This window comes from Marmota marmota, unplaced genomic scaffold (genome assembly GCF_001458135.2).
Source record: "Marmota marmota marmota unplaced genomic scaffold, marMar, whole genome shotgun sequence".
NCBI lineage: Eukaryota > Metazoa > Chordata > Mammalia > Rodentia > Sciuridae > Marmota > Marmota marmota.
This window is the reverse complement of record NW_026000168.1, coordinates 4,037,668-4,064,746: the sequence shown is the minus strand read 5'-3', so window position 1 is coordinate 4,064,746 and position 27,079 is coordinate 4,037,668. Positions and strand designations below refer to the sequence as shown.

General features: G+C 49.1%; 1 protein-coding gene across 1 annotated transcript in view; it reads right to left on the bottom strand.

Moving 5' to 3' along the window:
• The window catches only part of Gxylt2 (glucoside xylosyltransferase 2), a 64,584-nt gene that overhangs the window by 6,261 nt on the left and 31,244 nt on the right, over positions 1-27,079 (bottom strand). The window contains exons 5-7 of the mRNA XM_048786957.1: positions 10,638-10,889; positions 9,377-9,500; positions 1,247-1,419 (exon numbers count right to left, since the gene is read on the bottom strand). Coding sequence (XP_048642914.1) covers positions 1,247-1,419; positions 9,377-9,500; positions 10,638-10,889 — 549 coding nt within the window. The remainder of the gene's footprint in view (positions 1-1,246; positions 1,420-9,376; positions 9,501-10,637; positions 10,890-27,079) is intronic.

Below are 27,079 nucleotides of genomic sequence, written 5' to 3'. Positions count from 1 at the left end.
CCTGTCACAGACACACGGTGTGTCGCCATGTCCTGCCGCACTCCTGCCAAGCCTGTTTGTGAAATCCTGGGCCTTTAAGAAGAAGTCTCTAAGAGGCCTGTTAGGGTGGGCAGGCTTCGGGAAGGGGGACTAGAGAGACTATAGACTTTGTGAACTCGCAGTCTCTCTCACAAGTGGTCATCTCTGTGCCAGCCGGGTGGCTCAGGCCTGAGCCTGGTGATTCAGGAGGAAACCATATGAAGTTCAAATTTCAGCACTACTGAAAGATCTCATCAGGATGTGGGGACAGCCATTCACCTGTTCACTCTCTGGCTGCTTTGGTGCCACAGCAGCACAGGTGACTTTTTTTTTTTTTTTTTTTAAGGTACTGAGGATTGTACCACTTTTACTTTGAAACAGGATCTTGCTAATGATCTTGCTAAGTTGCCTAGGCTGGCCTCCAACTTGTGGTCCTCCTTCCTCAGCCTCCTGAGTAGCAGGGATCACAGGCGTCAGCCACCCCTTTGGCTCTGCAGTGGTCAGGCCTCCGCCCTGGGCCATCCATGCAAACACTCAAACCATGGAGGCCACCTTACCAGGGGCGGGGGCTCTGCCACTTCTCTCCACGTTGGCTCCGTGCCTTTCCACTCTGATCTGCTTCTCCTTTCCTCCCTCCATCCCTGGCTCATGGGTCCACGAGGTGTAAAAGCCTCTGTCTGGGGCTCCCTGGCAGTGGGAAGGCTCCTGCCACCTCTGTGGCACCCCCCCGACCCTGGCCCTGGGCCCTTTGGTGGGAAACGACAAGCCCTCTCGCACTGCTTCAGGTGGGTGAACACGGGCCTGCTGCCGCCTCCCTTCAGCTCTTTGTCCTAACCGTCCCCCTGGGCTCCCGACTGCTCCAGGGCTTAGAGCTGGCAGACAGGAAACACTGGACTGGAACCGGGTAGTGCCATCTTATTTCTCCTGGGTCGTCTTTACCCTATCCTGGGACCCCTCCCAGGGCAAAGGGCACAGGAGTTCTCTTTTGATATGAGACTTCCTCCCAAAGTGAATTTAAGTCAGAAAGGATGAGAGACTTATGTGGAAATATCAAGTCAGGAGCAGACGCAGTTATGGTCCTGGGGACAAGGGGATTTGGTGATGTGGTGGCTGGGGGGCGGGGGGAACTGGTGAAACCCCAGGCTCTGGGAATATCTGCACTGCGAAGGGCCTGGCGACCACGGCGCCCCAGGTGGCGTGCGCACGCGGGCTCAGCAGTGCCACTTACGTCCCGCATGGCCTCATAGAGCGCCTTGAAGGTGGGCTGCTTGTCGTCGTGGTAGACGCCCCGGTTGCCGTGCAGGACCGACACGCCCTCGCGCTCAGCCTCTCGGCAGTTGCTCCCGTACATGCAGTGATCCGGCCGGTAGTTCCACTGGCAGGGGAACAGGTAGAGGCGCTCTGCGGAGACAGGGGCAAGCCACCGGCTCAGGCCCGCCGGTCAGCCGGCGCCATTTCAACAGGCACGAGGGCGACTGCGACTCAGACCAAATTTCAGCAAACCTGACAACATCCTGAGATCATGAACTGAAGTCACACCCACTGACGACGATAAGAGTTTCATCCAAAACAAAGGAAGTCAAGTCAGGGCACCAGACAGCCTGGCCCAAGTCCCAGTCACCCATGTCCTTGAACTCCGCATCTGCAGAGTGAAAATAGCAGGGCTTCCCTCTGATTTTTTTTTCTTTTCTCTGTACCAGGGATTGAACTCAGGGGCTCTTGACCACTGAGCCACCTCCCCAGCCCTATTCTGTATTTTATTTAGAGACAGGGTCTCACTGAGTTGCTTAGTGCCTCGATTTTGCCGAGGCTGGCTTTCAACTAGAGATTCTCCTGTCTCAGCCTCCCGTAATCCCATGCCTGGGAGTACAGGCATGAGTCACCGTGCCCAGCAGTTTATCCCTCTGATTTTGACAACTGAATTTTTTTAAATACATGGAAAATGTTTAGCAGAGGGTCAAGCACACAGCAGTACTCAGTACTGTTGGCAGCTTGATCAACTCATTTCTGGGGGTGGTGCTGGGGTTAGAACAGGGCCGCATGCTTACTCAGCATGTGCTCTTCCCCTGAGCTCCATTCCCAGCCCTAGAACCAACTCCTAGGAAAGATTTTGTGAAATGGACAGACCCACTCTGGATGGAGGCCGGGATTCCTCTTTAGATGAAGCCCTTCCCCAGGACGAGCATGTGCACCATCTCTGTGTGTGCACATGTGTGTGAGTGTGCATCTCCAAAGCCTCCCCCAGGACGAGCATGTGCACAGTGCTCTGCGTGTGCACACGTGTGTGAGTGTGCATCTCTGAAGCATGCTGGTTCACCTTTGGAAGACTCTTCCCCAACAGGGTCTTGCCACCATTAGGTACGGGGAGGCTGCTACTGGCATCTGCTCGGGTGCTCTAAGCATCCTATAGGGGACAGGGATGCTGTCATGTCCTACAGTGAACACGAGAGCCCCCACAAGAGCTGGAGTGCCGACACTGAGACTGCCCCTCTAATCCTACTGGACACGGAAGACTCCCCCTTGCTGACTGCAGTTACTATGCGAATGGCAGTAAGTTCCTGAGCCTGAGCTGCCAGCTCCCGGGCCTGAGGCCTGTCAGGCTGAGGCCCGAGCAGTAGGATCAGATCACAGCTCTCTGCAAAGGCATCACTGAAGGTGAGGAGGGCCCTGTGAGCCCAAGGAAGGGCTACAGCCAATCAACCCTGGTGGACGTGCTTCTTCCCGGGCCGATGGCCTCCCTCCTCACGGAGAGGACCACCTTTAAGAGGCACGGTGGTGCACGCTTGTGATCCCAGTGGCTTGGGAGGCTGAGGCAGGAGGGTCAAAGTCAGCCTTAGCAACTTAGCAAGGCCCTAAGCAACTCAGTGAGACCCTGTCTCTAAATAAAATACAAAATAGGGCTGAGATGTGGCTCAGTGGTGGAGTGCCCCTGAGTTCCATCCCCAGGACCCACCCCCCCAAAACAGGTTACTTACAGAAGGCTCCAGTATGGACACCAGAGAACCAAGGACCAGCACCCCCCTGCCTCATGCAGACCATGTATATTTCTGCAGCTTGGTGTTTGACTGGCCAGAGGCATCAGGACCCTCCCAAACGCCTCATGGCACACAGCACCCGCTCTCCTCTTCCCGGAGCACCCCATTCCCCCTCGCTTGTCCCCCCCTTACCCCCACACTGCAGGTTCACAGTCCGCGAGTGTGGTGGCCACCTTCAAGTCACAATCCCTAGATCTGAACCCACATCTCTGTCCCCTGTGGGGCCTTTCTGCGTTTACTGCAAGGCTGGATGTGAGGACCGGAGGGACGAGAAGCCCAGCGGTGCCCAGCGACTTCCTCCGTGACTCGATGGTCTGCATCAGCCACACAGGACACCTGCTTGGGCATTTGAATCGAACCTGCTAAGGTTCCCAGCTTCACGGATCGGTCTAGAACCCATCTCTGCTTTTATCAATCCATTGACTGAATCAATAACATCTGCTGAGTGCCCGCTGTGCGTGCTGGGAACAAAGCAGATCCTGGGCAAGTCCAGCCCTGCCTTCTGGGAGCTTAGCACTGGTGAGGGTTTCGCTTCTGGCAAGCGCCTTAGGACCTCGTGCACAAGGACACCTTTCTCCCACAGTGGCCTCTGAAGAGGCCTGGACCCAGTAAGGGGCACTACGTGGCAGGAAGTAGAAATGGCCACGGCTTGGGAGTCGGACAGATGTTGGTTCAAATTGGCTTCTACCCCCTGCTGGCTCTCTAACCTTGGTGTTATTGAGACACTTGGCCTCAGTTGAGGCCTGAATCCCCCCTGTTGGCTGTGACCTGACAGCAGAGCGGCTGAGAACTGGCTCTGCACTCAACCTCTGCGGGGTTGGAACACAGGGCTCCACCACTGGTGGAGTCAATCCAAACACGCCACATGGCCTTTCCGTGCTTCAGTTTCATCCTCTGTAAAGTGGGGAGAAGCACAGACACCACCTGATGGGAGGTGGAGGGTGTTAGACGCATGCTGGGAATAGGGGCTGGCACTAAGAAGCAGAACACAAGCAGCGACACTACCTGTCACCACCGTCAGCGTCATGGTGAGGTGGTGGGCGTTAGGTTACTAGAAGGGGAAACCAGAGTACTTCAACTGAACGAGCCAGGACTACTTTCGAACAGAGTCCACCTGTGATAAATACCTATTCCAATTGCTCCTGGACACGCAGGTGGCCAGTCATTCTTAACATTTTATAGGTCGCAGATCTGTCTGAGAATCCAATGAAAGCTGTACACCCTGACTTTGGAAAAATACAACTGGGAACGTATATAGGCTCATAAAGAACATTTGCTTACAAGTTCAGGGATTTATAAATCTCATAAAGACCAGCTAAGAATCTCAGCTGTAGGATCTCAAATAGGAAACGGGATTCCAGACAGAATTCAATTCGCATCTTCACACCCTGCAGAATCTCCCAGAACAACGCAAAACATACTGAGCGCACAGTCCACGCCGGCTTTGTTCTGTGCTCTGCTGCGGGGAACCAGGTTGGTGCGTGATAAGGGGCTGCTCCTGCCCCTGGGGCTTTATGCTCTTGGAGATGGTGCACAGTAGGAGCGAGATGAATGGTGCTTTCAGTAGTCCTGGAGGGAGAGCTCATCCCCAGGAGGTGAGGTAAGGATGGAATTCTCACAGCCAGCCACAGAGACTTGGAAGAACAGTCGCAGAGGACAAGATGGAGGGAAAATGCTTGAAAATCAGGGAGTGTGTGTATATTTGCAGTACTGGCCATCGAACCCAGGGACTCACCCATGCTAGGCAAGTGTGCTACCACTGAGCTGCATCTCCAGGTCTCTTACTTTTGAGACAGGGTTTCGCTAAGTTGCTGAGTCTCACCTCAAACTTGCAATCCTCCTCCCTTAGCCTCCCAGGTAGCTGGGACTACAGGTGTGTGCCACCACACCCAGCTCAGACTGTGTTTTAGAAAAGACAAATGACCTTAGTTTTCCTGGGACAAAGGTGAGCTCTTCAAATGAAGCAGGCAAAAGGAAAAAAGTTGTCTCAGGAACACATTGCCCTGTGCCATTCCCAACAGCCAAGTGGAACCAGCCCAGATGTCCGTCAACGGAAGAACGGATGAGGAAACTGTGGGATAGATACCCAACGGAGTTTTACTCAGCCACAAAGAAGAATGAAACTATGACATTTGCCAGCAAATGAATGGAACTGGACAACATCATGCGAAGGGAAATAAGCCAGACCCAGGAAGTCAAGGGTTGATGAACGTTTTGCCACAGACATGGAAGCTATAGAGGCGGGCAGAGAGAAAGGATAAAGAAAGACGTCTCAGGGAAACAGAAGGGAGACAGATAGAGCCCAAGAAGGGACGGAGAGGAGGGGAGAGGGGAAGGTCTGGGAAGGACGTACAACAGGGGCCACTTCATGCTTTGCATATAACCCTTCCTGTTACATAGTTGGGGCAAAATCTACCAAATGATGCTACATCTATGTACAAATGAACCACAATGAATGCAGCCTTTATATATAATTATAATTCATATATGAATATATATAAATAAAATTATAATGCTAATTAAATACCAATAAAAATAGGATCAGTAGACTAGAGCAAGCAGGGCATGACATTGATGAAATCATGTTACCTGAAGGTACAAATGTGACGTCATGCACCCCCTAAGATGTATGATTATAATGTACCAATAAAAATCACTTTGAAAAAAGTAATTTTGCTCTGGCCTAAAATATTCAAAACATAGAAACCTATGTAAGGATGCAAGTAATTAACTTCCATTCTAGTTTGTGAAGCAAAAGAGAATGAGTTTGTTCTTTCGAGAGGAGAGGAGGAAGCTCATCCAGTGGAGGTGGCGCTGATGCAGGCAGGAAGGAGGGCAGCTCCGGCCATCTGGGCTGGGGACTGAGCAGTGCAGGTGAACCAGCCTTGGCTACTGTTTTGCTCTTGGGCTCCAGAGTTAAGCTCACAGGAGACGGCCCGACTGGTTTAGCAGGAGCCACAGGGAGGGCAGGGCACGAGGACTGCATGCAGTCAGTGGCAGAAGAGAAATTCCTCTCGAGTCACTAGAAACAGAGGGAAATCCATTGTGGCAGTTAAGGGTGACAGATGTGTCCTTTATTTACAGCTCCACCTTGCAGGGTTTACACTGTGAGATCCCCATTTTGTCGGGGACGGAAAGACAGAGGGGGCTAAGGCAGTGTCATGGAGAGGGCTGAGGGCGGAACCCCCTGCAGATCAGCTAGCCAACCCCGGAGCGCACTAGGGTAGTTACTTAGCACATGATCAATAACCTGCTCTGAAATGGGTCTATTGTAGGCCTGGTTCTCAGGGCTGTCAAAGTCTGATGTTTAAAACAGACAGCTCAGGTGGACTTACTGCTGAAGGAATAACACCACACATGACTTTAAAATCCCAGACCCCCAAAAGCTCCAACCTCTGTCACATACCAAAAGTCCTTTCAAAGCCAACCTATTTGGAGCCCTTGGTCTTTGTATCTCTCAGTTTTATGTGAAGAAGCTCCTGAACTTCTGTGCACGTGAGACCCTGGGCTCCCAGGCCCACACTGGCCTCCAGGGCTCAGCCAGGGCAAAGCCCTGTGGGTCGGCTGCTCCTCACATTCCGGTTCCTTTCTGTTCACACCCGACCCCTTCTACCTCATGGCAACATGGTCACTGAGAGCCACCGTGCCAACAGGCTAGGCTGCTGGCTGCACTGTCCCAGCGTTCATTTTTGTGAAGCCCTTTCCTGGAACTCAGCTCTCCCAGTCTCCTCTTTTCTTCTAGAATGCACCTTCTTCCAAGAAGACGTTTCTTATTATGCAATCTAGGGGGCCCTCCCCCTTCCAGCCCACCATCAGATCTCAGTGGTTCCGAAGGACAGGGGACTCTTTGGGAGTCTTCTTCTCCCAGTAACAGGCAAGTTCCATGACAGCAGGACCTGCGCTTCTGCTCTCTGATCCCAGCACCTACCCAGTGGCGGGCGCCCAGTAGGTTCTCAAAAAATAACCCTGGATGAATGAATGAGGTGGAGCTTGTGCCTCGTCCGCCACACAATGGCTGTCCTTCCTCCTGCTTCTCTCCTGTTCCTGGTTGTGCCCTCTTTCCCTCCATTGGCCCTGCCCCTCCCCTCCTTCCTCTCACTTCCATTAATTCAACCCCAACTCTGAAGACCAACTTCCCTGAAGGTGCTGGGCCTTGCAACAGGAAGGACACAAAGTGGAGACCACCCCTTGTCACAGACCTGGCACCTCCCACTCTTCTCTCGTGCTCTGTCTCAGGGCTCGTGAACTTCCCAGACGCCCCACGCTGAGTTTGCCATCGTTTCCCTGAACGGTCCTGCTGTGAAGCCATCGGCTGTGTCAACCCCAGAGTGCGGCCCTCACTGCCACCCGATGCTAGCCGTTTCTGGGGACTGCACATCCATCCTGGCAGGAGGAGAGCAAGGCTTAAATAAGGCCACTGGGGAGGGCTGTCCCTGTGACGATGGCCCCTCCTGCCTCCCTCGGGTCGTGCACTCAGCTCACATCAGCGTCTGACGGTCACAGGGTGCCCGCCCTTCTGCCCCCTTTGGCAGAGCTCTCCTGCTGCCCCTCTGGCTGGGTGCTCCACCTAGTCATCTGTACCTGGTTGGGGTCATTTTCTTCCCTGCCCACAGCCCACTTTTCTAGAAATGGCCCCAGAAGAAGAAGCAGATCTAAGTGATCACTTTGAGAGGGAAATGTCACATGGCTGCATGGCCGGTGCTATTGACTGGACTGAGGGGGGTCTTCATAGCCAAGCGAGGTCAGTGTCTGTCTGTCTGTCTTGAATTGGAAACATAAGAAAGCCATCATTTTAGCTAGTGGACTCCTATGATCATGCTGACCTGGCCACCAAAATGGGCCTTGGGCAAACCAAGGTGTGGGGGAGACAGCAAGCAGCCAGACAGGCAGGGGGAGAGGCCAAGACGGCAGAGCCCACCAGGCCTTCCTGCAGCCATCCCGTGGAGCCTGTGTGGCCTGACCCACCTGTTGTGAGAGCCCCCAGACTTATCGAGTCTCCCCCTCGCTTAGCCTGCCTCCGTGCAGTCGGCTCTGTATCTCTTTCTAGAGAGTTCTCTTTGGGCTCATGTCAGATTTTCAGACTCCACAGAACTCTGCTCCTGACTTAAACTCCCCTGTCAGGGTGTGAGCTCAGTCTTCCTCCCTGGAAGGAGCCGCCTGCCCCAGGGTCCTGTGGGAGGAGCCACCTGCAGGGACCCATGGGCTTGGGCCGACTCCTCTTGAGCCAGTTTATTACCCAGCATTGCAATTACATCCCCACAGCTTTTTACTATCTAATTATAGCAAGAGTTCTAAAACATTTTTACCTAATGAGTTTCAAACACATTTTAAAAAGCCGTGTCACTGGCTACAAGAGACGCTAATAACAATGGCACTCTAGGTGGACCATGGGTTTATGTGGCTGCTTCATCTACAGCAACCCAAGCGACCGGCACATGAATGTGTATTTCCAGAGTCGCAGCCCACATAGCCTCCCTCTCTCCTTCCTAGGGGTAAAGGTGACACATCCTGTTTTCAAATGTCGTTGGTCCGGGTCACACATGGTGCTCACAGACCATGTAAATGGAGGGAAACGGACAGTGGGAGGGACATTGCTGGATTCCAGTTAGAGGCTCTAGGGTGGAGTGTGAAACAAGATCAAAGTCGGCCAACAAGGAACAGGCAGAGGGGATCTAAAACTTGGTGACTTACTTCACCTGCCTGGAACCAGGATTCGGAAGCAGCTTCAAAATCACTTTATGATATTTTTACTCAGGGGATCTAGGTACGAGTAGGGAAGCCATTAAACTCAGCTGGTTCCGCGACCACTAAAGACAGGGGACTCATGTCTAATTGTGAAGCTCCTTTCGATGGCCTTTGAAGAGCATTTACTCACCAATCTCATCCTCAAATAGTCTGCAATGGGCTATGAGGGTTTCTGGGAAGGCAACCGTGAGGACCCTTTGGATGCCTCAGTAGAGGAAGGTGGGCAGCGAGTTTATGTCACGTACTTGTAGCCACACATGGGCATACACCCCATTGCCATTTCGACCTGTGCATCTTACCTGACTGACTTCTTGGAAGAGTAGTGACGCAGAGTCGCAAAGACAGTCCCTCAAAACGGAGGCCCGAGCTGGAGACCTCAACATCTGGTCTTTTGTGATGGAGCTGAGGTTCCTCTTCCACCGGACACCCAGGGGGCAGATGGAAGGGCAGGAGCAGGGGACACAGCCCCTCTGCCCCACTCGGGCCCAGTCAACAGCAGCCAGACCCGGGGTGTCTCTGTGGAGCCAGGTGGGCGTCCCTCCTCTCCCCACACACGACCTTTGTGAACGAGGACCTACCTGGGTTGAAGTAAAAGATGATATTTAACAAGTCCTGGTCCCCCCACGTGATGGCGTTCCTGTACGCCTGGTACAGCGGGTACAGCATGTCCTCCCAAGCCAGGCCTGTCGGAGTCATGCTGTTCTGGAAGAGAGGACACCATCAGAGCAGCTGAGGCGGAGCCAGGGGACCGTGTCCACTGAGAAGCACCTCTCAGGACGGAGCACAGAGGGCTGCTGCTAGCCTCAGGCCTGGGACAAAGCAAAATCAGGGCTGCAGGGTGTGGGCTTCCTGGTAGACACACGGATGCCCACTGACCTGGAGCTGGACGGCGGACCTGCCGCTTCTATTCTGAAACCCATGCCTGACACTGAACCTATTTCTTAGGCTGATTTCTCATCTCTGAAGTACAGAAGCAAAACACAGATAGCAAAATTGTAGTATCTTAAACGATTATTGACTCTTAAATGTGACATATTATATATTCAGTTAGTACATAGAGATAAAAATTCAAAAAGTAAGAATATTTCTTTCACTCTCCTCCTCCAAATCTCATTCCCAGTTTCCCCAGAAGCATCCACAATGAACAGTTAACAGTCTAGGTGTTCTGGAAACTTCTAAGCCATCAACATGAGCACACTACAGTGCCATGATACACTTGCTACATGTAGGTTTTTCTCACTTGGTTCTTTTTAGAGATCTTATTTGTCTCACTTATACACTAACCTATCCTTTTTAAATGTTTTTCAAGGCTGGGGACCAGTCACAGAGCCTTGTGCAGTCTAGGCCAGGGCCCTACCACCACCGCCGAGCTCTACGCCAGCCATAATTAACTTTCTTTTTAATCTGAGGATAATTGTTTTTACTGGTTCTTTTTTCTGATTTATTTAGGTGGTTTCCAGTTCTCTCCTAGGATAAAATATGAGACCACAAACACCCCTGCATCACTATCTCTGCATACTCCTGTCAACATGTGGCTAGAGTGATCCCCAAATTTTTTTGCATGGCTTTGGAAGCCTTGGATATGCAGAGTTCAGAAGTGCCACAGCTTATCCCTGGGCGGGAACTGTAAAAGCGACACATTCCATAGCCATCTGGGCTTTCCCCAAATAAACAAATACCCTATAACTTTCCAGATTAAACCCTTTCCTCTAGGGACGTCCATCGTCCATCCGCACCTGCAGGCCACCTGCCACATTCCCTGAATCAGCGCATGGACGACCCAGGCATGTCACGATTGACAACTCCCAATCTGTAAAAGAAATTCCAAAGCACTCTTACCTTGAACTGGGTACTTCTTATCCGAGTTAGATTCATCAGCATGACCCCTGAATTAACTCCCGCAGAGCCATAGAAAGGGTGGCGAGCAAAGCGGCTATACCAGCCGATCTTGGGGATTTCATGCTCTGGGGCCATGGCTGCCAGCTGGGTGGAGTTGAACTGCCGCAGAAGCTTCCAGATGTCATCGACAGGTCTCAGAAAGAGGACGTCAGTGTCCACATAGAGAAGCGAGTCCACATCCTTTAAAATCACCTTTGGGTGGAAGGGGGACAAAACAAAAACCATCATAAAGGAAGTGGCCTGATAAGAAGAGTGTCACCAATTTTCACTGCAAAGTGCTGAATTCGAGAAAAGGCACCAAGCTAGCTCCTGTCCTCCCTTCTCTTTTGATGGGAGGGATAAGTGTCAATCAAGGAGGAGGCTTAAGGTGATTCTTGATCTAGATTGGCCCAATTCTAGGACCTCAGATCATATCTGATAAAGGCTGAACCTCCCAAGGGTTGTAAACATGAGCAGCTTACTGAGGTTCTTTTACTGAGGTTCTCTTACTGAGGTTTCTCAGTTTTTCCCTGGAACAGACAAACATTGGAAAACTTTTTTTTCTTTAGTTGTAGTTGGACACAATACCTTTATTTCACTTATTTATTTTTATGTGGTGCTGAGGATCAAACCCAGGGCCTTGCATGTGCTAGGCGAGCGCTCTACCTCTGAGCCTCAACCCCAGCCCCCAGGCATTAGAAAACTTGAAGTGGACAACCCATAAACCAGTTTCTGCAAGTTTTTATACAGGTCTGTCTCTGGCTCCATTTCTTCTATGTTGATGGATGCGGCGCTGCACCTTTTAAAATACATTTTTAGCTAGGATTTGGACTTAGGAATAGGTAAAAGAAGTCATTGGCCAGCTTTGTTGGTAGATTAGGGCCTGGCAAACTTTTTCCTGTAAAGGCCAAACAGTAAGTATTTTAGTCTCAACTCTGCCGCTGGAGCAGGTGGGCAAACTGACCACATGTCGAGGAATGTGAGTGGCTGTGTTCCAATAAATCTCACCTGGGGACACTGAGACTTGAATTTTATATCATCTTTAGTGCCGCAGTCCTGCTGGCTGCAGCAAAATAATCAGGGGGGTGACGAGCAACTTGTGTACGTTGATACAGCAGGAGTAGGAGCCATTTATTGCAGGACAGGAGCAGTATTTATACATTCCACACAGCTTATCTAATTAGCATAAACTAGATACATCAGTCAACCAATCAGGAATCTCCACACTTAATGGCTCGCTTTTGTTACTTCTCAAACCACTCCCTCTGGCATTTTGCCAGGCGCCATCCAGACTTGTTTACGAACTCTAACATTCCCCTGGCTAAATGCCAGGTGTTATTTTGACTTGTTTACAGACTCTAACACTTTAGATGTTGCAAAATATTCTTTTGAGTATCCATTTTCATCCACTTGACATATAAAAGCCCTTCTCTGCTCATGGCCTGGAGTTCGATGATGAGATTGTCGCAGGTAGTTCAAGTCAGCCTCCCTGGGTGTGTTCTTGTGAGCCAGTTGCTTAGTTTCCAGAGATTTCCCCTGAGGTTCCAGACTTCAAAGTCTTAGTTAGTGACCGGGCATTTGCCCAAACCTAGGAGTAGTTTAACCCCTGAAAGAACTGAATCTTCTAGGATCCTGGGCCTCACTTCATCCTAACCCCATAACAACACATGTTGCAAACTAAATGCTTGTATTACCCCAGGATTCACATGCTGAGGCCCTGACCTCAAACGTGGCAGCATTTGGCGATGGGACTTCAGACAGTCATTAGTTTTAGTCCATTCACGAGGGTGGGGCTGACATGATGGTATTGGCACCCTTATGAGAACATGCAACAGAGAACCTGCGTGTCTCTACCAATTGAGGACAAAAGGTGAGGTAGCCATCTGTGAGCTGGGATAATCCTTTCCCCAACCCAACACTTCTGGCACCCTACTCTCAGACTTTCTGCCTCCAGAATGGTAGAGAAATAAATTTCTGTTGTCAAATCACCCAGTCTGGGGGGGTGGGTACTGAGGATTAAACGTATGCTAGGCAAGCACTCTACCACACAGCTATGTGGCCAGTCCTTTTTATGTCACTTTGAGACAGGGTCTTGCTAAGTTTCCCAGGCTGGTCTCCAACTTAGGATCCTCCTGCCTTAGCGTCATGAGTCGCTGGGATTATGGAATACTGCTCCTGGCCAGTCTGCTATATCTTATTATGGCAAGCTAAGCAGGCCAAGATAATACTTCATTGGGATTTCCAATATGGAAAATGGATGAGTGCAGATACTGTATGATACAGGTATCATAGGACTTTCAGACTTGAGTAATTTCAAAGTCTACATGATTAGCCACTGGATTTATCTTTCATCAATTAAAGAAATGAATTTTACAAATCAATAAAATGATACTAAAAATAATGATCATCCACATTTCATAAATGAAAATTATCTTAATAGCTATCTTAACAACTTGAAGATCCATTCGGATATAGGATAAATTCTGTAAATTGAATACACATTCCTTGCTGACTTGCTGACTTTTTTTTTTTTTTAGTTATAATTCCAGAGTACTGTGGAGGAAGGGCAAATTATCTATGAAAGTATTAATAAATAACTTATATTTTCTTTTTGTGGTACTGGGGACAAACCAAGGATCTCATGCATGTTGGCAAGTGCTCTATCACTGAGCTTCATGCCCAACCATAAATACATGTTATTTATACATATAATTATGTATAATATATGATAATTACACATCATATGTAAATGCAATTACGATGTCTTGCATACCTAAGGGCTCACTCTCCTGTCCACCTTATTTCTTGGTGAAGGATCCAAAATGTGCCTTCCAAAGACATGAAGAATTGTTGGGCTGAAGACAACCAAGGCACAGGGAACTCTCTGCACCCTCCCCTCCCCTCTCAGCCGGTGTGCCTAGAAACAGGACAGAGATTTACAAAAAGAACTGGTCTTTCTATCTTCCCCCTCCTTTTTCTGCCTAAAGAGAGGATGTAGTGGGGCATGCATATAACCCCGGAGACTCTGGAGGCTGAGGCAGGAGGATCACAAGTTCATGGGCAGCTTCAGCAACTTAGTAAGACCTTGTCTCAAAATAAAAAATAAAAAGGGCTGGGATGTAGCTCAGTGATTAAGTGGTTCAGTCCCTGGTACCTGCCCCCACCAAAAAAAGATGTGGATAAGAATTCTGTTTCACCCCCTTACCAGCTCAAAGTGCACGGGATCCGAGGGTGGACTTTACTCCCTAGGTGTCTCCCACGTACTGCCCTGCCCATGGCACATCTCTGAATTTCACTGCTCTTTAAGGGGTGTGCTAGATGAGGCAGACACCTAGGCCTGAACCTTGAGCTACTTCCTCCCAAGTCATGGAGCTGCACGGGTTCTAAACTTGCTTCTCCGGGTAGCTGTCATTTGTCACAGGGGTGTGCCCCAACTACACACTATGAGCATGGGTGTGTGGGGGTGGGGGAGGATTACATTTTCTCCCCTTCACTGGGAAGGAAATTTAAGCACAGAAAAGTGTTCTGTCCAGTTCATGTATCAAATAATTTCACTGACTGCTGGATTTTAGAAAAGAAAAAGCCCCACAAACTCCATTTCCCACAGGTTATAGCAAAATGAAGTCATTTTCCAGAACGTGTTTAAGGGAACAAGAGAACTCATGATATTTAAAAAAAAAAAAAAAAAAAGCTAATTCTGAACTAAAGAATTAGAAGAGAAGACAAAGCTATTTTAACCCTAGTGAGACAGTATAAATTTCTCCTGAAGGCCAATTACCTAGTAAGGCCTGAATAAAAGCATATAATACTAATGCTTTAATCAATCAAGGGCTGTGCAGAAATATACACGACAAGTTCAAGCTCACTGACTCGATTATTTGAATATTCACTTGCCCCCTCACCCAAGGCATAGTCAGAGACTTAATTAGGAAAGCAGACACATTCAGGGAGCATTGGCCATCTCAAGAGTGAGAAGCAGCAACCTCTTTGGTCTCAGGTGGTTGTTATTCTTAATACTTCCTCCAATAGAATAAATGAGATTGCCACCTCACATCCAAACCAAAGGGAAGAAGATGGAATGTGAAGAAGGTCTGGAACAGGAAAACTTAAAAGATAGGAAGCATGGGGTGTTACAACATGAGATAACAAGGTCACAGGCAAGGCGTTTACTCAGGAGGGAAAAACCTATCAGTCTGCATCAGAAATTAAGGAAATCAGAACAATTTAGAACAGGTTTTTGTTTTATTTTGTTTTTGGCACAGGGGCATTCTACCACTAAGCTACACCCCCAGCCCTTTTTTAAACTTTTCAAATTTTGAGACAGGGTCTTGCTAAGTTGCTTATGGCTTTGCTAAGTTGCTGAGGCTGGCCTCGAACCACTGATTTCTTGCTTCAGCCTCCCAAGTCTCTGGGATTATCGGGGTACACCACCATTCCTGGCAGGTAAAATTTTTATTTATCCAACCTCTTATTATTTTACATATGAATTGCTTCCTTCTTTTTTTTTTTATTATGAGCAACGCTACAATGGGATTTTCTTCAGGGAAATTTTACACTCAGGTGTGTCTGAAATGCATTAAGATAAGGGAGCTTTTCATTGTGACACTGTCATATAAAAACTTGAGAGCAACCTGAATCGTTGACAGTGGGTGGGTGAATAAATCATGGTCAATCTGCACAATGGGACACTGTACAGATATAAAAATAACAAATGAATCTCTATGTATGGATATGGGAAGATCTAAAATATACTGTGGCATTTCTTTTTCTTTTTAACAGTAAATTTCCATGTGGTTCAAAAATGAAAATACCTGAAATCAAGTTCATTGATGAGTTATTCTTCCCTGGGCTCTCAGCTGTCAGGTCCCCCCTTAGAAGCAGCCAGTGTTATTGGACATCGTTCCCAACACGTTTCGTGCATGTCAGAATAAACAGCTCTGCATGTGCAGTCTCTTTTTGGGGGGTACAAGTGTGACTCAGCATGCACAATTTTGGTAAGCAGAACACCACACGTAGGAAGCTTCCCATTTCCGTGATAGCAAGTTCATGTGTCACGTTTATGTCTGGGCAGTGTTCCACTGTGTGGGTCAACCACGAGTCCTCCAGCCACCCACGGTGGACTATTTCGGTTGCTCTAAAGGTTTTATACGACAAACAATGTCACATTGAGAGTCCTCCTATATCTTGATATATTTCAGATATACCTGAACATAAAAATAAAGCAACTAAAAAGATAATTGCTAAGTCAATTATAATCACCAAAAATATAAGCACCAAATGTAGTTACTCAGCCCCCAAATACATGCATTTGTAAATTGGATAATGTAAAACTCCCTCCTCAGAAGAGAAGCCACAGAGGTGTCCCCAGCACTGTGACGGGTCTGCTAGCCCTCATCCTCACCAGCACAGCGATGGCCATGCTCTGGAGGGCTGCTCACAAACAGGTGCTCCCCAGAGGGTCCTGGCCCGATCATTCCTATTAGGGACTCTCCCACTGACCTTGCCCTGGTGGCCTGGGCTGGGCTCTGGCACCATGGCCAACACGCACGGAGCACTGAGGGTCACCTGAAGAACACTCTGGCTCTCCTGGAGGCAGCCACACAGCCCCCAGAACAGATCCACATGGGCAGAAGCCTGAGAAACAGTCTCTAGAACATTCCAGTCCCTCCGGCTAAGGTTGGATTTTGGAGCGGCACTCTGCAGACCAGAACCAAGGGACGAAGACTTAACAACCCAAGGCCTCAGCTTCTGGAACTCCTGTAGGTGCTCAGTTAAGGGGTGCTGTGCTTCAGATGTGGCTTGTGCCCTGCAAAACTCAGGTTGGAATCTGGTCCCTTAGGTGAGTGTGCAGAGGTGGGGGGACCTTCGGCAGATGAGCAGGTCATATGGACAGATCAGTGGCTTTCTTGAGAGAGCAGGTCATGAAGTGGCGAGCCCACCCTTGCAGCCCGCCTCTTCTGCCTATTCTGACCTGTCGCTTGTCTGCCATATGCTGAGGCAGCAGGAGGCGTGGAGAGTCATCCGTGGACTGGGCCTGGGCCAAACCGGCATCGTAGCCCCTGAATAGGAAAATCTTGTGTCTGGGAACTTCCAGGGGTAATCCTGCTGGTGAAGGCCGCCCGGAATCATAAGCATCATGTCCCACACGGCACGGGAGGTGGGGTGACCTGCTGCAGCCACACAGACTCCAGAGACGGGTGTGACTTTCCAAGATGCCAATCAACCTGTCGACTGCAAGACATCAGGAAGCAAGACTCCACTCACTGAAACCTCTCCCTGCCTTTGACGTACCCCTCAATGAACAACTGGAGCCATTTTTAACTGTTCTGTTCCAAGCTCCTACCGGGACTATGAAGTGCTCCCTTAAAACTAATTCTGACTTTGTTTTATTTCTTCAGAAATTACTTCAGACTTTAATTTTCTCAGGTGGGCTTATCCCCTCCTGTGCGGAAAGAACTGGCCGCCTCGCAATAACAAGGCTCTCACCAGAACCTGCACCTTGCTTTTGGATGTCCCAGCCTCCAGATCTGGGGGCCAAAATAAACCTTTTTTCCTTATAAATTACTCAGTCTGTGGTATCTATCATAGCAATAGAAAACAGACTAAATGGGAGGCAAAGCCAGTTCAACCTAAAAGTGGCAAAGGAGGAGCCCCAGGTGGGTTTATTTTTAACTCCTATTGGCATATCTAGCCCATTTTAAACTTTGAACTAGCTGCTAACATATTTTCTGAAACTGAGAGTTCACAAAATATCAGCATCTCTATCTTCCTTTAGCCTGCATCCTACTAGAGAAAGATCTACTGGCCGGGCCACAGACACCTGCTGTGTTTGTTCAATGCAATACACATTCAGGGAGGGTCCCCTAGGTGCCAGATGTGACCATCAGAGAGTCAGGCAGATATCTCTGCCCTCAGGAGGGAGTCGAAGATCATACTGAATGAACCCACTGGCTGCACAGTAGGCAGGCCCAGCGTGTGGGAAAACGGCAGGGGTCCCAGGCAGGGGTCTGCAGCTTTAAACAGCAGGCTGCTCCAAGGCTGGCCCAGCAGGCGGTGGTGGCCACGTGAGAATCAGGCAGGAGCAGCCTGAGCTCCCAGAACAGCCCTGGGCCTGTGGCTGGACCCCAGGAGCAGCAGGAAGGCCAAAGATGAGAACTGAGAGGTGGGGCGGGGGCGGGGGGTCACTGAGAGCACCCTGTGCCCTTGTGGCCATGCGAGCTTGGAGTCTGAGTGGGCTGTGAGCTGCTGGGGGCTCTGAACTGAGGCCTCGCTCTGTCCAGAACAGACCTTTGGGGAGCACAGAGGCAGGGAGACCTCTGAGGACGCGCTCTCAGTAATCCGGGTGAGATGTGACGATGGCGTGGCCTGGGTGGTAAGAACCCAGGGGCTGAGGAGGGGTCCCATCCCGAATCCCAGCGGAAGACGGAAGCCACAGGGATTCCTGGTGGACTGGATGTGGAAGGTGAGGAACGAGGCCTTGGCCCTGGGACTCTGGACAAGTGGCGCCCAGGCCTCAGTCCCCCATGTGACACAGTGGTGTTGAAGCCAGATTTAAAGTTAGGAAGTCAGTCTAGTTAGGTAAATCTGGTCTAATATCTGAGTGAAATCTAAAATGGAGGCCATGAGAATGAATTCCGGAAAAGTTGAGCAACTCTCGGAATGTTAATGAAGTCCAGGAAACAGCCCCCAACAGATCTGAAGATAGCCCATCCCATAGAAGTGTTAATGAACTGCAAACTTGAAGATGCTGCCTCAGAAGTCCTTCCTGCCCAGACTACTTCTTTGGCCCACCTGTGCCCCACCCCTCGGGCCTTCCCACCTACATTCCATCACTGAAAGAACTATAAAAAGGGGAAACAACCGCACTTCCACGGATTCCACCTCTTGGGTCCCCTTCTTCCTCCGGGAGAAGTCTTTTCTGCTGTCCTTTAATAAACTTCTACTTTCCACTCTGACCTTGCCTCGGCGTGCTTCTCTGGTGTTATACTTCAACATTGGGGAAGCAAGGACTCGTCACGGGTCAACAGCGGTAACAGTGTCACAAGGACACGCATACACAAGGCACTCAGCAGTGGCTGCGTAAGTGAATACTCAGTAAGTAGCAGGGTTGCAAGACGTTTTCCCTCTGAAAATGTCACGTGCAATCCGCTGCCATTCCCTTCGGCATTCCAACACATGTCACCAGGACAGCCTGTCAAGCAGTCGGGTGGAGCAGAGGGGAGACACCGCGGCTCACTCACCACCTTCACTGGAACCGTGCACAGGCCTGGTTACTCTTTTACTCTGTCTATCGCACTGTACCTCTGGGGGCCGATTCTGCAGCAGTTACTGCTGTATTAATTTGAAGAGGACCATTGTGGCCTGCACTATAGTGGGAAGAGGAATATTACCAAAGGACACAAATGTAGCCATTCTAATGCCTTATGGAAATCAATCCGTCCTAGAAACGAGGCCTTTGTGTCTTCAGGGGACGTGGGGGCGTGCACAATGGCTGTCTGTACCCACGGGCTCTTCCTGCTTCTGTTCCTTTGCTGCCCCACCGGGGGCAAGCACTTCCAGGGAGCCCCCTCAGCAAGGCTTGGTACTTTGGTGGTTGAAAGTTTTGGGTTTGAAGTCTGTGGTCAAATGCCATTTCCACCACTGCCTGGGTGACCTTGGACAAGCTGCTTAAGGCTTTGAAGCCTCAGGCTCAGCATCTGGTGAATGCGATTGATAACCCGTGCCACATGCTGCTGAGATGGCTGCATGGCACCGCCATCATGAAGAGCTGGTGCACACAGCAGGGAGTCAATAAATGCTGCAGTCATTTTCACCATCCCACTCTCCTGAGGACTAGGCTCCTTGACTCCAGCCCAGGGATGCGGTACCTGGCTGGAGTAGTAGTAGGCAGAGAACAAGACACTTTGCTTATTGTCAGGGCTTGGGGAAGAAGAGCAGGGGCCCAGCAAAGGGAGGTGCAGGGACGACAGGGCGTCACTGGGCACAGCAAGGTCCAGGTAAGGGAGGAAGGCCAGCGGGCAAGAAAGGGGGTGCGGTGCACGAGGGAGAGAGTCGTGGTCAAGGCGCACAGGTCTAGAGCCTGCGGACAAGTCTGGACTTGATCTTGATGGCTACAGCGACAAGTCCAGCCACTGGGGCTGGAAATGGCAAGGCTGTCCCTGCACCATCCACCCACACGGTCCGCACCTGACCCTCTGCAAGCCCCCCGGGCTCCACATCCAGCAGCCTGGGCCCTCCTGTCTCCCCTCCCACTTCCTCTCCCAGAGGCCACGGTGCAGGTTCTGCCGGGTGTGCTCACTGGCCCCTGAGGCTTGGTGCGTGGAGCCCGAGGGCTTCTTAGTCTCTGTGACTTCTTCCACTCCCAGGTCATTTCCAAGTCCTGGGCTTTTCCAGGTATCTCTTGCTTTCCATTTCCACTCCACCCTGGCAGTCGGGGAGGTACCCTGTGGGATTCCGATGGCCTCAAGTGTCCTGAGACTTATTTTATGGCCAGCACATGGTCTATCCTGGGCGTGCTGCCTGTACCTTTCAGGCAAATGTTTATTCTGCAGCTGTTGGGAGTGTCCTGGGACTTCTCTGGCTGTCCCTTGGTCACTTGGTTGGGGCTTGGTCAGGACCGTCTCCCTCCTCCCTGGATTCTGTCTGTTGACTGTTCTAACCATGTGCGCTCCAGGAGGCTCTGTCTCTGGGCACAAGGAAGAGGGAGCACCTACAGCACCTGCAAGTCCTCTGGTGACACCAGACAGGATGTGGGGGTCACTGTGGCTTCCACTCTTCTCCTTCCCCTTGGTCTGGAGGGAAGGCTGGAGAGCTCCTGTGCTTCTCTGCAGCTGTCCCAGTGGGTGGTGAAGGCGCTGCAGTGGCCAGGGCTCCGCAGTGTGGGTGGGGTCTGACTCACCCCTTCCCAGAAGGCACTGCGAGGGGCTCTTCCTGGCCACACACCCTTCATCACACCACGTCACTTCCTCCCTCAGCCACCCCTCATAGCCAGGGGCCTCTTACTGTTTGTCTCCCTCGATTACAAGGGAAGCTCCAAGGGACAGGGACCTGCTCTGTCAGGTCAGCTTCTTAGGTCCCTGGACCTGGCATCCACTAAGCAGGAGCACGCGCTACAGACTGAGCTGGTGACTGGCTCAGGACCATCCCAGCGCCCAGCAGGCTTCCAGGCTGGCACCCAGGAGAGGACAGGGGCTGAGGAGGTCCATGAAGGCCTGAAGTGCCCGAGCCCCCAGCCCAGTGACAGGGACCTGCAATCAACCGCTTTTCCAAGGGTCCTGCTCCTTCGCTGGGAGGGTGGAGGGTGGAGGTCAGAGACCAAACTCAGGACAGGCTGTGTGCTTGCTGCTGCTGGGGTGTCACACTTCCAGCCTCTCTGGGGAGTGGCTGGGACAGACAGGTGTGCACAGGGACACTGTGGATCAGTTCTATTTCTCTGTATGCACACATATTCTTAAAAACACAAGTTCACATTGGTACTGATGTCAGAAACCTCTGTACGTTTGAGAAATCATTGTTAGATGCTGGGAGCCATTAGCCAAGTAGGTATGACAATTTCCTTGCCAGCGTACCCCATGTTGCTGACATTTTGCAGTGACATTGAATGTAGTTGACCTTGCTCAAGGACCAGGGCGGATTAGGGTGTTCCTGGTTTAACATAATCGGGTTTAGGGCGTTCCCAGTTTAGGTTCCAGGTTTAAGGTTTAAGATTATTCCTGCTGGGAATAGGGCGTATCCTGCTGCCTGAGTTCCCCTTGAGTTCTCACGGGATTCAGACAGTATATTTTGGGAGACAGATGCCCAGTGGAGGTGAATTTGGGAGAGAACGTGAATTTGGGCAGAGAGGTGGATTTGGGCAGAGAACGTGGATTTCCCCAGAACGTGTTTGTATACGGCTGGTGTGAGTTCGGGAATAAAGAGTTGCTGTTTGAATCTACAAGCTGTGTGGTGGCTCGTGATTTTGTGCCCAGCCAGACTGCGGCAGTTAGAGACAATCTGGAGCTTAGGTTACCAGCTGGTCTGCGTTTTGAAGAAAGAGGTGTGATTTTACCAAGTGAGGCTCAGTGGCTGGGTGTCATCTCCAGGGACAACACAGAGGAGGGTAATGCACACCTCACAGGGAGACAGTGGCCACACGGCCCGGCAGGCACAGGGAATGCATGATTTGGAAGAATGCTGTACATTCCCAGGTGAGCCTGGTCAGATGCAAAGGGCCCTGGATACCACGCTGAGAGGTTAGAACTGGATTCTACCAGGGAACAGGGGCTCTAGGGAGACTCAGCCTGAATCTCCCTGCTGAACATGGCATTCAAAACTCAAAACTCTCTGGGCTCAGTAATGCATGCCTGTAATCCCAGTGATTTGGGAGGCTTAGGCAGGAGGATTGCAAGTTTGAGGCCAGCCTCAACAGCTCAGTGAGGCCCTAGGAACTTAGAGGACCCTGTCTCAAACAAAAAACAAAACGGGTGGGCTAGAATATAGCTCAGTTGTGAAGTACTCCTAGATTCAATCTCCAGTACGGAAACAAAACAAACCCCAAACTCCAGGAGTAGCCCTCTGGAGAAAAGGGACCCAAGTGTCAGGGAGATGAGCAAACAGGTCAGTACCATAACCTTTTTCTCTGTTATCACCGCCACATTTACTTTTCTATTAGTCTAAGTATATCCAGACCCAGAACATCAGGTCCGGAAAGGCCTGTACCTTCAAGGCTCAATAATTCTGGGGCATCTGGATGTCCTTGCAACTGTGAACAGAGCTTGATACATTACGGAAAGAAAAACCACCTGAGTTCCATGATTCGCAAATTCCAGTTGACAGAGAAGACGCTCCATGGATCTTTACCAGCCCCTGGCCCAGCACCATCCAAGCCCTCGCCACCCCCTCCTCCCCCACACTAACCAACCAACTGTGGAGTGCACGGGACCCTGCTGTTTCCAAGCACTTGGAGATAAGCCAAGCCGCCCGGCTAGGAAGCCGGGACTCAACCCAGACGCGACCCCTCTGGGGACATTCACTGCAGCCCACTCAGGACTCCTTCGTTGTTTTCATAGTTCTCATCACTACTCAGGATTAACTTATGATTTACTTACATCGTTGGGTCATTCTCTCCTGATTTGAATGACAGGAGGAAATTCAGATGCATTGTTCAGTCCTATTTCTAGGGCCACAGACATAGTCCAAGTTCAGCAAACATTGTTGAAAGGACAGTTGTATGGATGTTTTGCTTGTTTTGTACTGGGATTGAATCCAGGGACACTTTATCACCCAGCTACCTCCCAAGCCCTTTATGTTGAGACAGGGCCTCAATAAGTTGTCCAGGCTGGCCTCAAACTCACTATCTTCTTGCTCAGCCTCCAGAGTTGCTGGGATGATGGGCATGTGACATCGCTCCAGCAACAGTGCGTGTATGTAACTGTGTGTGTGTGTGTATACGCACTTATGTGTACAATACAATCACAGAACACAGACACTTATGGATATTTTAAAATACCAATGGAATCATACTGTCCATACCTTCCCATTGTCTACCTCGGGGTAGGTCCTCCTCATTCTGTATGTGCAAAGAACAAAGGGTGTTCTGTTCAGTGCAGTACATGCTCAAAAATCCTTTTTAATATTGTGAAAATAATGTAAGCAGAGGGAATAATGGAACTTTGGTAAGTATTATTCCTCTGTTTTCTTTTTAAAGACACACATATTGGAAATCTGCACAAGAATACATATGCATTATTAATTAAATAGTATACCACAATTTTAATTGTTTTTAGATTTTAAGGTTATTCATTTCACTAAACCAATAGCCTAAAATAGGGTGGCCCAGGAGAAAAAATAAAACATAACAGCTTTTATTTTTGCTTCTATTGTGCCCCCTTGTGGAATCAAGTGTGATTTGCATATTCATTTTGGTGACATTTTAACAAAGAGCAGGGTGTACCAATGTCAGGGCTGTCTGCGCATGCTCCCATCAGTGACGCACACTCTTCTTACAAGTTAATCTTTGCAAACAAGACTCGGATTGCCTCCGAGTTGGGCAAATCTATGAAGGCTTCACTCAAGCTGGTTTCCTTAACATTCTGGCTCATTAAACGCGTGTTTGGCCTTTGATTCCATCATCCCGGCTGCGTGGCCAACTGTTGGACCGCAGGCAGGACGTGTTCCCCAGGCCTGTGTAGTGAGGAGTCTGGTTTCTCTGGCGTGTTCTGAGATGATGGCTTTCTCAGCTCTTCCATCTGCTTCCATGGCTCGCTTCTGGCTCGCCTCCCCCCATCAGGTGTCGCGGTCCCAGCCAGCCAGCGCCTACTCTTTCCTTGCTGGCTGCAGACGCCCCATCGGCCATGGTAGCTGCCATTGAAAGCAGTCTGTGCAGCAGAGTGGTGCAGCAGAGTGTGCGGGGCCCAGAGAGCACAGCGTGGTGTCTCTGTGCCTCCCCAGAGTCCTCTCTGCTACAGAGACATGTAAACAAATTCACTGGATCCCCAGTTCCCACCTGAATTGGGACTGCTTTCTGAAGAAGGTCTTCCTTTCCTTACATTTGAGAATCAAATCCAAGTGACACTGACTAAATGGACCCTGGGTTCAGGGCTGACCATTTCTTTAAATGCTATATTTTTAAATCCTTGGTACTACAATCCAAAGGTGCTGTTGGTGCCCTTGTTATAAAGCATCTGTCCACCTGTCTGGCTGTCCACCCGACCACCATCCATCCACCCCTCCACCCACCCTCCATCTGATCTTAGGGAGCGCCTGTTGTTTATACATTTCAGGGTTATTCTAGGAGCTGGACACCAAAGAGCTTAGGGCTTACTTATGAGAGAAGCCAAAAGATAAAACATAAGTAAGCCACGTCGATTCTGACTTCAGTGACAGCAGGATGGGAATCAAGCCGTGAGGAAGGAATTGGAAGCACCCCGCGTTGCTCACCCCGTGAGCCTGGCAGAGGTGTCTTGTTTTCATACACACCCAACAGGTGAAGTGGGGGAGGAGGGGGTCTCCCCAGGAGGAACTCTGAGCACCTCAGGGAGGTTCCTCAGGTCCAGGAAATGCTGCCCACAGAATGGAATGGCCAGACTGTGGAAGGACCTGGGCCCCAGGCAAGGTGGTGAGGGTCACTCCAGAAAAACAAATGACACAGTGTCCCTAAACCCCAGTGTCCTCATCTGTGGGGACACCAGTGAGTGCCTTCCCAAGACAAGTGAAGAAAGTCGCAGGCCCAAGGACCCCAGCCCACAGGGAGAGCCGCAGACACCGTGCCCGGCCCTCGACCCTCTCCTCTTTCAGTGCCCTACCGCCAAGCTGCCCTTACAGCAGCATCTCCGACTCTACCTGCGCCTCACGGCAAGACACGCATGTCTGTCACGACTCTAGTACCCGCCACAGGACTGCCTAAGACAAACCAAATGCCAAAAATATCTGTCCTGCCACATGGATTCTGTGTCCATTATGTTCTATTCTATTCCATTTCATTGTTTTAAAAGCTGATAATAATCCACAAAACTATTTTGAAGAGTCACTGATGGCTCTTTCTCATGATTTGAGAAACTAATTCTGTAAAGACAAGTAGCTAATAACACGTGGTAAAGGAAACATACACAGATAGAGAGACACAAAGAAACGGAGCAAAAACACTTCCTCTGTGAACCCCACCATACTGCCCATTCTCACAGAAACCACCCTTCCAATTTTTAAATTAAATTTATTTTTATAAATTTTATATCAATGGAGTAATGTAATATAAGGCATATATGTTGTGTAATACTTAACTCGTATTAAATATATTTCCTTGTTTACAATTTCCTAAATTTGCATTTTAAGCCCAGGGCCTCACACATGCTGGGCAAATTCTCTGTCACTGAGCTACACCCCCAGCCCTTTCTATGTCAGACAGGGTCCCTCACCAATAGATAGGTTATCTAGACATAAGTTCAGTAAAGACTCTTCAGACCTAAAAAATATTATAAATTAAATGGAGTTAACAGATACCTATATAATGTTTCATCCAACACCCAGATTCACTTTTTTATCATTGGCTCATGGAACCTTCTCCAAAATAGACCATATTTTAGGCCACAAAGCAACCGTAAACAAATATAAAAAAGCGGATACAATTCATTGCACCTTATCTGATGGTAATGGAGTAAAATTACAACTCAACCTCCCCGCCCCCCCCAAAAAAAATACATTTTTGAATGATAAATAGAAGATAGGAAAATCAGAGGAGAAATTTAAAATTCTTAGATCAAATGAGAATAGTGATACAACATATCAACATCTCTGGGTGACTATAAAGGCAGTTTTAAGAAGAAAGTTTATAGTTATGAGTGCTAAAATCAGAAAGATTCCAAATAAACAGCCTAATGATATGTCTCAAGTCCCTGAAAAACAAGAACAAACCAATTCCAAAACCAGTAGAAGGAATGAAATAATTAAGATCAGAGCCAAAATCAACAAATAGAGAATAAAAAAATGCAAAGAATCAATGAAGAGTTAGTTCATTGAAAAGATAAACAACACTGATAAACTTTTAGCCAAACTAATCAAAAGAAAAAGAGAAAAGACTCAGTTTAATAAAATTAGAGATGAAAAAGGAGCAATCACCACAGACGTCACAGAAGTCCAGAGGATCATGAAGGACTATTTTGAAAACTTATATTGCAGTAAGTTAGAGAACCTAGATGAAATGAATCCATTTATAGACACTATGATCTGCCAAAATTGAACCAAGAGGACACAGAAAACCTAAACAGACCAATAATTGGCAATGAAATAGAAGCACTAATAAAATGCTTTCCAACAGAAACAATAACAAAAAAGGCCAGGACCAGATGGACTCTCAGCTAATTTCTACCAGACCTTTCAAGAAGAACTAATGCCAATGCGCCTCAAATTATTCCATGAAACAGAAAGGGATGGAACAATTCCAAACTCATTCCACAAAGCCAGTATCGAAGTCGTACCGAAATTAGATAAGGACACATCAAGGAAAGATACCCAATATCCCTGATGAACTTAGATGCAAACATATTTAATGAAATATTAGCAAATTTTATTCAACAATATATTAAGAAGATTGTACATCATGACCAAATTGGTTTTATCCCAGGAATGCAAGGATGGTTTAACATGCAAATCAATAAAATGTAATTCACTACATAAATAGAATTAAGGACAAACTTCACCTAGACATCTCAGTAGATGAAGAGAAAGACTTGGGCAAAATTGAGCACCCATTCACAATAAAAACACTGAAGAAACTAGAGGTAGAAGGAACCTACCCAACCCTCATAAGGACTAAATAGGAGAAACCCTAGCTAACATTGTTGTGAACCCCCGTGTAAAACATGTCCTTTAAAATCTGGGAAAAGACAAGGATTTCCACTCTCACACTCCTATTCAACATAGTAGGAGAA